Source organism: Poeciliopsis prolifica, unplaced genomic scaffold (genome assembly GCF_027474105.1).
Source record: "Poeciliopsis prolifica strain line A6 unplaced genomic scaffold, Auburn_PproV2 SCAFFOLD004, whole genome shotgun sequence".
Lineage (NCBI taxonomy): Eukaryota > Metazoa > Chordata > Actinopteri > Cyprinodontiformes > Poeciliidae > Poeciliopsis > Poeciliopsis prolifica.
The window spans coordinates 1390081-1403329 of record NW_026562379.1 but is presented as its reverse complement, the minus strand read 5'-3'; the positions used below and the strand labels follow the sequence as shown (position 1 = coordinate 1403329).

Genomic DNA, 13249 nt, shown 5'->3' with positions numbered 1-13249 from the left:
TCCTGCTATGCTTTATTCCTGGTTTTCATCCTTATTCTTCATCATGCTGTTGGTTTTCTAAAGCTCTCTAACAAACTTTTGAAGCTTTTTTTGAAGAGGTGGATTTGTGAGATTCGATTACACCCACTGTGAAGCATTTAGTGATTGGTTCAGGAGGATGAACACAACGTTGGATTTTTATACTACATTTGAAGCATGTGACATTTCACTTCTACATTACAATCAGTGCTTCGTGTCAGCCCATCCATCATCTGTACTTGCTCGTCCCTTGGAAGGTTGTGGAGGAGCAGGTGCCTGTCTCAAGAGGGGGAATGCGGAATAGTTAAAGGAGTGTGAAAGCTTTTGCATGGCACTGTTATTTTTTTTTTTACACCATTCAAGGGGCTTGCTGTGTGGGTTTTACATCTCACCGCCCAAGGCAACACAAACAAGCAAGCATTGTGAGCCTTAAAAGAATAAGTTATCTGTCAGTTGCACCTCAGAGTCGCACTGAGTCACTCAAGAAACAACACTTTGTTCAACTACATGACCTACAAGATAAATCTACATGACCTCATGATAAATCGTCTTGATATTGAGCTTTTAATAGCACAGTTGGTAAATAATTCTGTTTAATAATACTGCATTCCCATTCAAAATCACATTTGAATCCAGACTCTTTAAATTGCAACCTGAGTGTTATGAAACTTGTGCTACTTCATACTTAGACAGATGTGAAATGTAGTGTGAAAATTGGTCACGCCTAGACTAATTTTTTATTTTTATTTTTTCAAAAATGAAAGCAGATGCTTTAAAACATCTGCATGTTGTTTGGATGGATAACTTGGAAAGCACCAAATATCAAAAACGTCAAAATTAGCTCCACAATTCCGGAGCGTAGAGATTTTCTATGAAATGTCAGAAGAGTGTTATTTGCTGTGTTTAATGTATTTCACATGTATTTGAACCGGATTTCAAGCCTTTGGAGGCAAGCCAACAAGTTTACTTTTCTTGCTACTGACTATTTTGAGGTGCGACTGGGCTGTTTATTCAGGGCAGAAAAAAATCTGCTGGTGTTATTGCTCACTACTGCTCGGCAGGGACTCACAGGCACAAACATGCACACAACAGGACCCGGGGGCCACAGTGCTAAAGACAAAAGCTCAATTTACAACAGAGTTGGTTTACAGAACTCCCTCTTAACACAGCTGACACAGACAGAGCTGCGAGGAATTGTCCTCTTCGGGATTTCTACTGTTTTTCTTTTTTGGTCACATTCTTTTTTTTTTTTTTATCATTTATATCGTAACGTAAAAACAATATAGTGCTATCAAATTATTGTCATTTTTGTGGGGAAAAAAACAAAAGCTTAAAAGATAACACTGTCACTACAACAAATCATGTCTCAATCTGAATAAACTTGATTGACATCTATTAGACATAAACTGGACTTCCTGCTCTGAGTTTATGTGTTTAGTTGTGCGTCTCTTCTAGATGAAGCCACTAAACAAGCTACTTGTGCCATTTACTCTTTACTTTTTCTTTAATTAAACAAGTACTTGTGGAAAAGTTTTGCGGAGTTAATTTATTCTCTCCTTTGTGTTTAATTTCTATTTTACTTCTTCTGTACTTTCCTCTGTGCACTGCGCTTTATTCAAGTTTTTTTTCCTCATTGAGATTTGCATATCCTACTATGGATATGACATCCATATCACAAGTCACACAACTTTTGTACATAAATTAGATTTAGAGAACAAAACAATTTAAACCACTGAAAAACATAAAGACAGATAAAACCTGCTCAAAATGTCATTTGTTATACCTTTTGGATCAAATGTAAAGGTTGATACAATGCAATGTTGCCCAATCAGTTGCAATGTTTTGATGACACCTAGTGGACTGAAGAAGTATTACAGCAACATTACAAACCAGCCAAAATACTTTAAACTTTATCAAGAAAAGAAGGCAAACCAAAGTTTAAGATGTTTTTAACAAACATGTCATTGTGTCATATGTTTGATTATTTGAAATAGGCGTCAGCAAATAAAACAGGAGATTTAACATGCAGGAGCTGCGGGATTTATTGTCACAAAGTACATGAGAAGATACAACCTATAACAATATTCTTTTTATATTTGTTATAAAGTGACCTAATGTGGAGGGAAAAAAAGATAAAACGTGTGTTTAATGTCTTGAAAGAAAAATAAACAACACAAAGAGCAAATAAGTAAAAAAAACATAAAACTATTGATTTATATACATTTTGTGTGGATGCCTCATTTAGTGGCACACTATTTTGTTCTGCAGAGCTTACTCAGATTTATTTTTTTAATTGACCTTTGATATGGGTGTACTTATTCAGAGCTAGAAAATATCTTAACAAGCAATTGTTGACAAAATCACCAGTGCCAACTCAAACAACTGTCCTAAAATAAATCTAACTGGGGAGTTTATTTATACTTGGAGAATCGTGAAGAAAGAAGTAGTAGAAAAACACCCCACTGTTATGTATGGTGGAGGATCTGTGATGGTGTGGGACTGTTTTTCTTCCATAGCCCCTGAGAACTTTACTAGAGTGAATGGCATCACATTTAATGTATTAAATAAAACATCTGGAGAACTTAAAATCTATGAGGTGATAAAGACAGTTCAGGATTCTGGGTGATGTGCAAAAAGGATGAGATAAATATCCCTCTTTATGTATGCTCTGATCTATTCACATCCCATTAGATGAGACCAACAGCAGAGATGCCTGATGAATATGTTTGATTGAAACAATTATATTGCAACATGGGATTTATTTTCCTGACTGAATAATTACACTTAATGCGAGACGAAAATGCATCAATAAAATTCAAATTCAGTATCAGGCTTTTTTACGAATGCTGATAAATATGGCTGGGACTTTGTTTTGTGTTTTATTATATTTTTTTCTAATTCGAAAACTCACAATATTAAAACAAATAGATCTGCATATACCAGAACACTGAACCGTACTTAGGAGAGGATCTAAATTTTTTTATGCATAGCCATAAAGAAGTGCATCATAAATACCAACACTAGGAAAAAATTGTTAACCTAGAACGTGGGACCCAAACTAAACATGCATTTCACATATCTCAGGGTGAAAACTATTTTCCATACGGCTGTCAGTGCTGTGAGGAGTTGAGAGTCTGATCGCTGGGGTCTGTGCACTCTGCCTCCACAGGCAGGTGGCTGACTGGGATGCCCACTGGAGGACGGACCCTCCTCACCGGGCTGAAACTGCGGGGAGAGGACCCCGGAGAGCTCGCCGGGGAGCGAGCCGGAGAGCAGACAGGACGTAGCAGGGGAGCGGGGAGGGGCTGAGGGAGAGGCTGTGCCAGCGGAGACGGGCTGCGGGGGTACCGGCGGGGCGTGGACCAGATCGGTCGTTCAGTTCTGTTGGTGGTCGGGGGGAGGACTGGAACATAGGTGGCAGGGATATTAATTTCTGATTGGACAGCAGTGTTGCCAGAGGATTCTTCCAGATGCTCCAGAGTCTCCTGAAATAATAAAAGAAAAAAACATACAACTCAAATTATTCGGTTAAAATTTAAATCTTTTGCATATTCTATTCTATTCTATTTATCAGCACGGGACTAAATACAAAATAACATTTTCAGATTGTTATAAAAAAAATAAAAACCATTCGTCTTTTCCCTTCAGCTTAACATTTTGTCACTTCGTGTTTGTTCATCTTGTAAAATCCCAAAGTGGTCTAATGTGAAAAAAACAAACAGTTAAAATAGTTCAGATTAAAACTTTTACTAAACAAATTTAGTCCTAATTTTCTTCTTATGACTTAGTCATAAGTGGCACATAAGTGCACAGTGGTGCAGTTGGTAGCACCGTTGCCTTGCAGCAAGAAGGTCCTGGGTTCGATTTCTTTCTGCATAGAGTTTGCATGTTCTCTCTTTGCATGCGTGGGTTCTCTCCGGGTTCTCCGGCTTCCTCCCACAGTCCAAAAACCTGACTGTCAGGTTAATTGGTCTTTCCAAATTCTCCCTAGGTGAGTGTGTGTGCACGGTTGTTTGTCCTGTTTGTCTCTGTGTTGCCCTGGCGACCTGTCCAGGATTACTCCGCCTCTTGCCCAGAACGAAGCTGGAGAGGCACCAGCACCTCCCGACCCCGTTAAGGAGAAGGGTGACCAGAAAATGGATGGATGGATGGACTCGGTTTGATCCTATTGCTGTTTTTTCAAAGAATGTCTGAACAATCTGACAATTAAAGTTCTTTATGTAATTCTTCTTTTAAGTCAAAAGTTACAAAAAAAAAAAAACTTGCACATCTCTTGAAAAAACAATGAGTAGAAATACGCAGCACTTTATGGGTTATACATTATAAATGTACATTTTTAACTCAACAGGATGCTACCACTGTGCTTGTGGGCACGCTTAGCTTTTGCTTTATGCTTTTAGTCATGTTCAGTCTCAAAGAGACAACATGGAGACTAAATAGAGGTCTTGTAAATAAATGAGTGACTTACATCTTCGTTGAGAACATAAAGAGTCATGGGGCTCCTTCGGCCAAGCGTAGTTGGCTTCGGCACCACATCAACTGCAAAAGACAATCCTGTTACATGACTTAGGCAGAATCAAGAAATGCTGTTATTTGGTGTTTTAGTAGTTCTGGTCGTTTCTGCCGTTGTGTCCAGGACTGTAGTTTATCATGAGCATTTAGGATCTGTACTTTTAGTAGTTTTGGGAGTCAGGACTTTGACCTTCCTCTTGCATCCCTGCCTGTGTTCAGGTTTTCCAAACAAGGCAGCTTCATACCCAACTTGATGAGCTAGAAAATGAACTTCAGTTCACACCTTGAGGAGGTTTTGTGGACTTGGCAAACTAGTTCTTTGCAGCAAGGTGAAACATGTCACGATAAAGTTTTCTTATTTTATACTTTTGGGAACATACAGGATTTGGAAATGTTGGCAGCGTTTTTCTAAATATCCAAGTCAAAGTACGTGTCGACGTTCCAGAGAAGACACGACACAAAGTCATGTTTGTAGCTCCTGACTGAGCTCATTGTGCTGAATGCTAACACAAGCTTAAATTGTGTTAGTAGTTCAACTTTGTTTCTGTCACTTGTATGAATAAATCATAACCATTTATAGTAACAAGGATTATATTTTGAATTCTGTTGAATTATATCTGTAAGTCGGTTTCAGGAGGACAAAACTTTACAAACACTGGAGATTGGATAGTGGTCACAAATGTTTGATTTGCACTCTTCTCATTTTAGATATGGTATTTATTTCCTGAATTTATTTACCAGAATATAAAATACGTCTTCAGTTTTAAGATATGTGAAAACAGAGCAGAATATAGCACCAACAACACGTACATATTTACCTTGCAAGCCAATTCAAGAATAACTGGGCTTAACAACAACCAGTAGATGGCAGCAGAGTACTTCTACTAAGACCTTTGTTATCTGTTAAATACTCACCACCAGCAGTAAACTGTGAAAGGAGGACTCACTGTTTAACTAATATAGACTCTAGTCTACAAGGAGTTGGGATTACACTGACTGGTTATTGATGCTTGGATCAAACCTATTCCCAAATCCAGAATAACATGATTTAAATCCTCCTCACAGCTTAAAAAAGGCTAAAGTTAAACTGTTTCTCACCATCATGTCCATTTTCGCTTTGCTCCATGTAGAGAGGAGCTCTTTGGGGAACAGGTCGATGCTTCTTTCTGCAACAAACACCAAAGAAACATCCACTCATGCTAAAAAACAAAACTTTCTGATAAACTCAGACACAGCAAATACTATGGCTTTTTTCCCCCCTCCCACTTCACAGCTAAGCTACTTGAAATTCTTGTCACATTATTGTTTGCTTTATCAAAGCCTCTCAGAGTAGAGGGGAAAAACAGGCTGAGAGGAAAAATGTTGGAAAAGAAGGGGGGAGAGATAAAAGAACAGCTCCTACTTGGAAGGTTTCCAGCAAGCACACACTGTCACCAGGGTGATTAGGAGGAATATGCCCCCGGTGGACAGGATGATGTATAACGAGCTCCGTCCTAAACCAGAGTGGTAGACAGGGAAAAAAAAAAAGAAAACATAGAAAGAAAGGCATTAATGAAAGAATAATTAAAGTTCTGCCTTTTAAAAGCACTGTTGCTGCTGTAATCAAAGCTGAAAGGGGAGTCACTCTGAGATTTTGTGTGGCGCTGCCATGCATGCAGAGGAAGTGTGGAGCATGTCGGAGGGCCTGTAGCAATCTGCTCATGCGTCACATAACAGTACAGCAATAATGAAGTCAGAATTACTGAGGCTCACTGAGGCAGAGCGCTCTCCCCCACCTGCCTCCTTTTCCGTCTCCCTCCTCACAAATAACTCTTCATTCATTGGATGAGACGCCCACACGCCCATCTCTCCCAGCCTGGTTCGCAGTCCTGCCCTGGCGCCCCATAACAGCCGCTCTGAGGCATCGCCCTTACGATCACAGCCCGGATTTGCACTGGTCGTCAACAACATTGTTAGGGAGGCCAGCATGCCTGTGTACTGGCTGCCGTGAGTTGATAATTGCTCTGATGGGCCCCTGAAAATGAACGGGCTGTGAACAAAGTACTGAAAGTCCTGAGACACACTTCATTTTTGTGTGGTTTGCTTCTGTAGAGTAAGGTGAGCTTAAGCCTTTCTTTCAGATCTCTGTGAGTTTTACAAAGACTTTCCTTGAACTTCTGCTGCTTTTCCACTCAGTCATGCATGTTATTTAATTCTTTATTTAAATTCAGAGATGATAAAAGGCTTCCGAACTCAAGGGATTTAAAATGTACAACCTTTGCTTAAGTTAATATAAAAATATGAAGTCTAAATATCAATATGCTATTTAACTCAAAATCATTCCTAAGTTGTGATCATCCACAAGTGCTTCTGGTTTTAGCTAGAAGATAATGAGCCAACATTTAGAAAACACCCTTAAAGTAAACATTTATTTATTATTTCCACAGCCAGTTTGCAAAAAAAAAAAAAAAAAAAAATCTCATGAAAGCTCAGAGTTATGCAGAACTTGTTCAATTTGCTTTAAAATCTTAAATTTTGTCATGCAGCTGTTTCTATAAACCCCTTCAAATTAAGTGATTAATATACTCTTCATAAAAATAAAATAAAATAAAATAAAAACACAAAAGCTGCCGTCTCGCTTCAATTCATTTATGCATCTGGGATTTTCCATTTAACTGAACCAGGGAGAGTCAAACATTGATTCTGATCAATTTTGTTGTTGAAAGTAATTTGTAAAAATAATGTCCAACCAGCAATTAGTCTCTCCTGAGAAATACTACAATTTGTTACTGTGAACAACATTGACAGTGTTAAGCTTGAAATATCTTGAAAAGTTAAACTTATTATCCCTGATATGTGAATGGGCAGATTTACGTTTATGGGAACAAATACATTGTGAAATGTTTGAGGGATTTCAGCAAAACTGTCATCTAGTAGCAATGGCCGTTTCCAAAAGCCTGTTTTTCATTCATGTCACATTTTCGTTTCTTAGTATTTGTTTATGTCTTCTGTCTCACATTTATTCATTCTGATTTTATTTTATGTTGTCAAAAGCAGACACGAAGACTGTAAAGAAAATTAGTCAAAAACCAGTCACAAGTCAGAGGAAAACTTTAAAACAAGTTGAAAAAGCCTATTGATCAAGACCAGTATAAGAAATTAAAACAAATTGTACATAAATCAATGTTTGTTGTTCACTGGTTCTGTACTCAAGCACAATATTTCAGATATTTTCACCTTAAATTTTTGAGAGCTGAAAAAAATGTTTTGAGGAAAGACTTTGATGCATTTAGGACAAATTACCCAACAGGTTTTGCTTGCCCATCATCTCCTTCCTCTCATGATCTTGAGTTAGAAAAGCTTCTGGCAGAGTAACAAGTCACCTACTGTAGACGGTGAGCCGAACAGGGACGCTCTTCATGCTGCTGATGGGGTTCTCCACAGTGCAGGCATAGACGTCGTCATCGGACATCAGGACGCGTGAGATGGTCAACACCTTCTGGTCGTGTGAAAGCAGAAGGCGTGAGTCATTGGTCAGCACCTTCCCTCCTTTCAGCCAACTGTATGTGGGCTTTGTGCCGTTATCGTGGGAGCAGTGGAGGTGGAAATGCTCGCTGTACTCCAGGACGGAAGAAGCCATCATCTGGATGTAAGGTTTTGACACAGGAACTGAGGAGGATAACAGGACCAAAGTACAAGTACGGCACAAAGACGCAGAACATGGTGAAACACTTCTATACTTTTAGTCACTTAAGTATTTCAAGCCTGCATTTCTTGCAATTTTGATGATTGTGTCTCACAGGGAATGTAAAATATAGTCCATATTATCGAGATCAACTAATCTATTTCACTGTGTAAAATAAGTGACAAAACATGTTCATTTTTTTTACGATATTTTGTTTTGAGCTGCACTTGTATAAAAGGTTTGAGAGAGAATTTCCTATGATAGAAAACTCACTAACACAGCCCATAAGCCCATATCGCAATCACACTGTGTTTTTCATACACATAAATATATTATTTAAAAATAAGTAGCATGGTATTTATTTAAAACCAACGTGGTGCACAAAAGTTGGTCTGAATACCATCCACAGTCAGCTCAATGTAGTGCTCTCCAGTGAACGTGTCGTCTGTAATGGAGATTTCAACCGCGTACGTTCCTTCATCTGACAGCTGCAGGTTGTGGAGCAGCAGGGAGCCATTCTCGAACACCTGGATTCGGTGGCGATACTCAGGCCTCAGGTTTCCGATGACCTCTGTGCCGATTGACTGAACGATGGTGACGGGCTTTACTTTGTCCTTCTTGACCTGCCACTTGATGACAGGCTTGTCAGTGGTGCTGCTGGAGTAGCTGACCGACAAGAGGGCCTCTCTGCCCACCGTGCCCCTCACCACTTGGGTCTGGCTGGTCACGTTCACGCCAAGTGTCTCACCTGGAGGGCAGAGAGACAGTGGTGAGGTCAAGAACTGGTGAAAAAAATGTGCAGTTGACAGAGTTTTCAGACCTCGTTCACTCCTTAAATATTTCTTTTTCACAACAAGGCCACAAAGTTGTTCATTTTATTGGCATCTTATGTGACAGGCAATCGAAACATGGTGCTTAATTGTGAAGAGGGGGGAAAGTAAACCTTTTTCATTTTACTCATAAAATTCAAAAAAGTGTGATGTGTGTTTGCATTGTGTTAAGTTTCATTAAATCAACACTTTGCTGAATCATTTTTATGCGGCCACTGCTGCAGATGTTTTGAGATTTGTCTTTTATTTATTTAGTGACTGAAAGTTTTGGGTTACAAAATGGCTGAAACTGTTCAGATCGAATGGACAATGTCTTTCATAACAGTTTTCAAAATGTGGTTGCGGATTCTCAGTGAAATAATAGTTAAAAAATGAACATTGTTGGAACTACACCATTTCATTGCCAACATGGCTGAAATTTTTATGATCATCATCCTGCAGGAATGTGAGCTTTCAGCTATTCTTCACAAAATAAATCAGTTTTGCTTCAGGATTGCGCTGCATTTAGCTATGTCCATGATCCTGTGATGCATGACAAGCCTGCCTGTCTCTGCAGAGGAAGCAAATCACCACGGCGCCATGTGAGCTATGGGTTTCCACAGCTCCTCCAGAGTCACAGGCTTTATCTGTCACTTGTTGATGAGTTGCACAAAAACCAGCTGTGAATGGTTGGGGAAATGCTGTGCAGCAGAGGAAAAAATTATGATCAGACAGAATCACTTATTTTTCTGAAATATTATCCCTTTCTGTTATCCCCTGCTTGATTTCAGTGTGTCATATTGCATTATAGACCCTGGAGCTGATCTGCAAAGTCCAACATGCAGTCTAAAGATAGCTGCTGATGGTGCATGCCCCCACACTATTTGAAAGAGTCGTTCGCTGTTCAGTTTCTGTGTTGTTATCGACAGCAAGTCATCTACAGATTTCTAGCCTCGTGGCAAGTTTGGCACACCTACGACGATGAGCAACTGCCACGAACTAATTAGTTGACCTCTCGTATCATGAACAACTTTTTTTTCTTTTTCAGCATTTTGGAAGGTGGCCAACGTGAGTGGTGTTAGAAACAAATAATTCAAAAATCAGAGGATGAAAAGGTTATGCAGGGGTGCGGGGGCATGCCATTGAAAAAGATGTGAAACTTTTTAGAAGACTTCTCTTTTTTGATTATTACAACTTCCTCTTCAGTGAGTGAAGCAAAGTGCTCCAGAGACTGATTTGATGACACGCATGCCTGTGTTTATTGGATCCTTTACATCTCAATCGCTAATCTGCTTCCCAGAAACTCACTGCTGGAATTTCTCATGACCTCTCAGAGAGAGAGAGAACAAGCCTTGTACTAATTTTGATTTGTGTTCCCCTGTTATTGCCCACCTCCTAGGGGCTTATGGGGACAAGGCTTTATATTGTAAGTCACATTTTACCTTTACAGTGGAGCCCTGTCTGGGAAACCAAACAAAGCAAAGCCATTAGGTTCACAGTGGAGGTAGCTATAACTCAGCCGTAGCTGGACACATGGAGGTCCAAACATTGGCTGTGAGCCTGATGGAGGGCATCCTACTGTTCGGCTCCAGTGATGGAGAGATCAGTCTGTAAGAGACGGAGAGTCTGCAACGCTCTTTTACAGAGAAGCAGTTAGCAGGGCATCGCCTCATTGCTGTGGTAACCGTTTGGTCCCCTTGACAAGAGCTGCCAAGGCAATAACACAAAGGGCACGATTGTTGCAACGAGTTTCCTCCCTTGAAAAGGGAGAGGAGAAAGAGAGAGAGAGAGAGACAGAGACAGAGAGAGAGAGAGAGAGAGGCTTACAGAGAGAAATTCTTTGTCAGGGGTGAAGCTGGAGATAGACACAGGATCCAGTGATTCTGACCAAATGTGGCCTGCTTGGGTTAACTGGGCCCATGGTACTGTTGTCAAATTTATTTTTCTCGGTTGGTCGTCAGGAATGAGAGCTTAAAAATATGAACTGTTCTTAATCATCCCTCTTGACCTCGTATTGTCTTCTTCATATACTCTCTTAATGGCCTCTTCAAGTTCCCTTTGGGCACAAAGTGGGAACTCAGCAAACCCATTCAGAGACAAAGCATATGAACACAAAAGGCGAAATCTCTTAGACTCATTTAACCTTTCGCTTATTTCCATTTAAAGAATGATGTCAGGGATAAAAAAAAAAGAACTAGTTAACACTCTTCGTGTTTCCCAGGTGACAAACTGTTCAAAATGTTCTGTTAAGTTTGGTCAACTTTCTTGATTGGACGGCAAATATCGGTACCTACCCGTGAAGAGGACGAGGAGGAGGTAGAGGCTGAGGAGCGTCAGCAGTGGAGGAATGTCCCTGAAGTTGCTGAATTTGGAGGAGGGCTTCCTCTCTACCTTCATCTTGTGTCCTGGGCAGAGTGTTTCTCCCGCTCAGTGAGCATGGTTTATCCACCCCGGGCACGTCTCTGCGGCACAGCACTCTCTCCACTGCCTGCCTGCGACGCTGGCCTCTGCCTGGTCACACTGAGCCCCACTCTCCCCACAGCACCCCACTCGCAGCCAACAACAGCCAACTGTGTGTGCGCGTGTATGTGTGTGTGTGTTCATGTGACACAGAGACAGTGTGGTTGGAGTAGATCAGCCCTTCTTTTCTTCCTCACTTTGATCTTTAAAAGTAGGGGATGAAAGGAAAACGTGTTTTAAACAGGCCTTGTTGTGTCTGTTAGCTTTTGAAGCTATAATCTACAAACAGAATTAAATGTTAATGTGTTTGCTTTGTGACTGGGCTCAAAGAAATCAGCAACTCTTAAAGAAACACACAAAGTGACTTTTTTGGCTGCTTTTGTCTCACTGTTCTGTGCTTATTCACAGCATTAAGCACACTGTATGTAAACATGCAGTTAAATAAAGAAAGTAAATCAGTAGAAAGGAGACTTTCTACTGTGACTGCAGTGAAAGCTGGTTCTATGAAGTCTTTGGTCAGGGATTTTGAATCCCGAGTTAAAACAAGAAACAACATCTTTTAGATTCTTTTTCGATGAAAGTGACTTTGAAAACCATAAATTCTTTGGTTGCGTCCCCTTTGAACTTTTCACATATGTGAAAAGTTCAAAGGGGACGCATACTTTTGCAAGGTGCTGCGCCTGTTTATTTATTTTATGACAAAATGAGCAGCATATTACCTTATCGTGATAAACAATGAGTTGATACTTACTTTGTCCTCTAGGTGGAGTCGAGGCTGCATTAAGACAGCAACCTCTCATTTGAGAAACAAAGTGAGCAGTGGGGAGGAGGATGCATCAAAAGAACAGCCTGGGCCATGAACATCAAATGCACTGCTGGAAAAAAAGACCTAAGAAGCAACAGATGAGGCAGACAACCTTAATTGAAAGACTTTAGCACATCTTTTGCCCACTACCAGATCTTTTTTTTTCTTTTTTTTCGTTTTTTAGTTTGTTGATTTATTTCATTCCAGATATATAAGTCTTTGCATGTGGTCTGATGAGTCAGCAGCAGCCATTATAAGTGATCTATCTCTTCCAGACGCTCTCTTTTAATCTGGAGTTTGTTTCCAACAAACTCCAGATTAAAACCGTGATTCCCACTCTGACAAAGAGCTGCAGGACTGTGGGAGCAGCTACTGATTTAGTCACCCAAACGTTCAGCCCCCTGTGCACCGTGCCGTCAAAGTCAAACCTCTCGCTCGAAAGCAGACCTCGCCACTCCCCTCATCCTCTAATGGTCTCTGAGTCAAGTGGGACGCTTCTTCTCAGACACGAAAGGGAAACAGACTGAGAGATTCAGACAGTTTTAGCTTAAAGTTTCATGACTGAAGCCATTGTTGTTCTCACTAAAGTTATTCGCCAGACGTTTTTGTAAAATTAACCCAACTCCATCCAGATCTCACGTTTGAATATGTCAAGGTTGTTTTTCAAAATATTTTTTATTTTTCCTCCTACTTAGGTTTATTTTTCAAAATTCTTTGACATGTATGGCAATCAAAAAACATGTGGAAGCATTTTTGGGAAGAAACCAAGGCTCACTCTGTAAAAACTGGATTTTATTTTTTATTTTTTTGTCTAAGATCTTTAGTGATTATTTAAAGTCAAATTGCTGTAAAAAGCAACCTGGTAAATGTGTTGCATTAAGAATTTTTTCCAAGTCCCGAGTTTTATGTCTGCCCACGCCATTGCAATTGGTAAACATTACAATGGCGTCTTCGCTGTTAATATGAGAAGGAAGAAAAGGG

General features: G+C 40.0%; 1 protein-coding gene across 1 annotated transcript; it reads right to left on the bottom strand.

Annotated features, from left to right (window-relative positions):
- Positions 1–2042: 2042 nt before the first annotated feature.
- On the bottom strand, positions 2043–11528 carry hepacama (hepatic and glial cell adhesion molecule a). The gene is made up of 7 exons (XM_055029068.1): positions 11298–11528; positions 8595–8942; positions 7897–8178; positions 5933–6023; positions 5629–5696; positions 4487–4557; positions 2043–3503 (listed from the first exon to the last, which is right to left on the bottom strand). The coding sequence occupies exons 1-7, from the start codon at positions 11398–11400 to the stop codon at positions 3129–3131; spliced, it is 1338 nt and encodes a 445-aa protein (XP_054885043.1). The 5' UTR covers positions 11401–11528; the 3' UTR covers positions 2043–3128.
- Positions 11529–13249: the final 1721 nt, after the last annotated feature.

Coding starts and splice junctions, on each gene's coding strand:
- hepacama (XM_055029068.1), bottom strand. CDS start 11,400: ATGAAGGTAGAGAGGAAGCCCTCCTCCAAATTCAGCAACTTCAGGGAC. Junction 6,024..7,896: donor TGTTCGGCTCACCGTCTACA/GTAGGTGACTTG, acceptor ACTCTGGTTTAG/GACGGAGCTCGTTATACATC. Junction 4,558..5,628: donor AAGCGAAAATGGACATGATG/GTGAGAAACAGT, acceptor TGTCTTTTGCAG/TTGATGTGGTGCCGAAGCCA.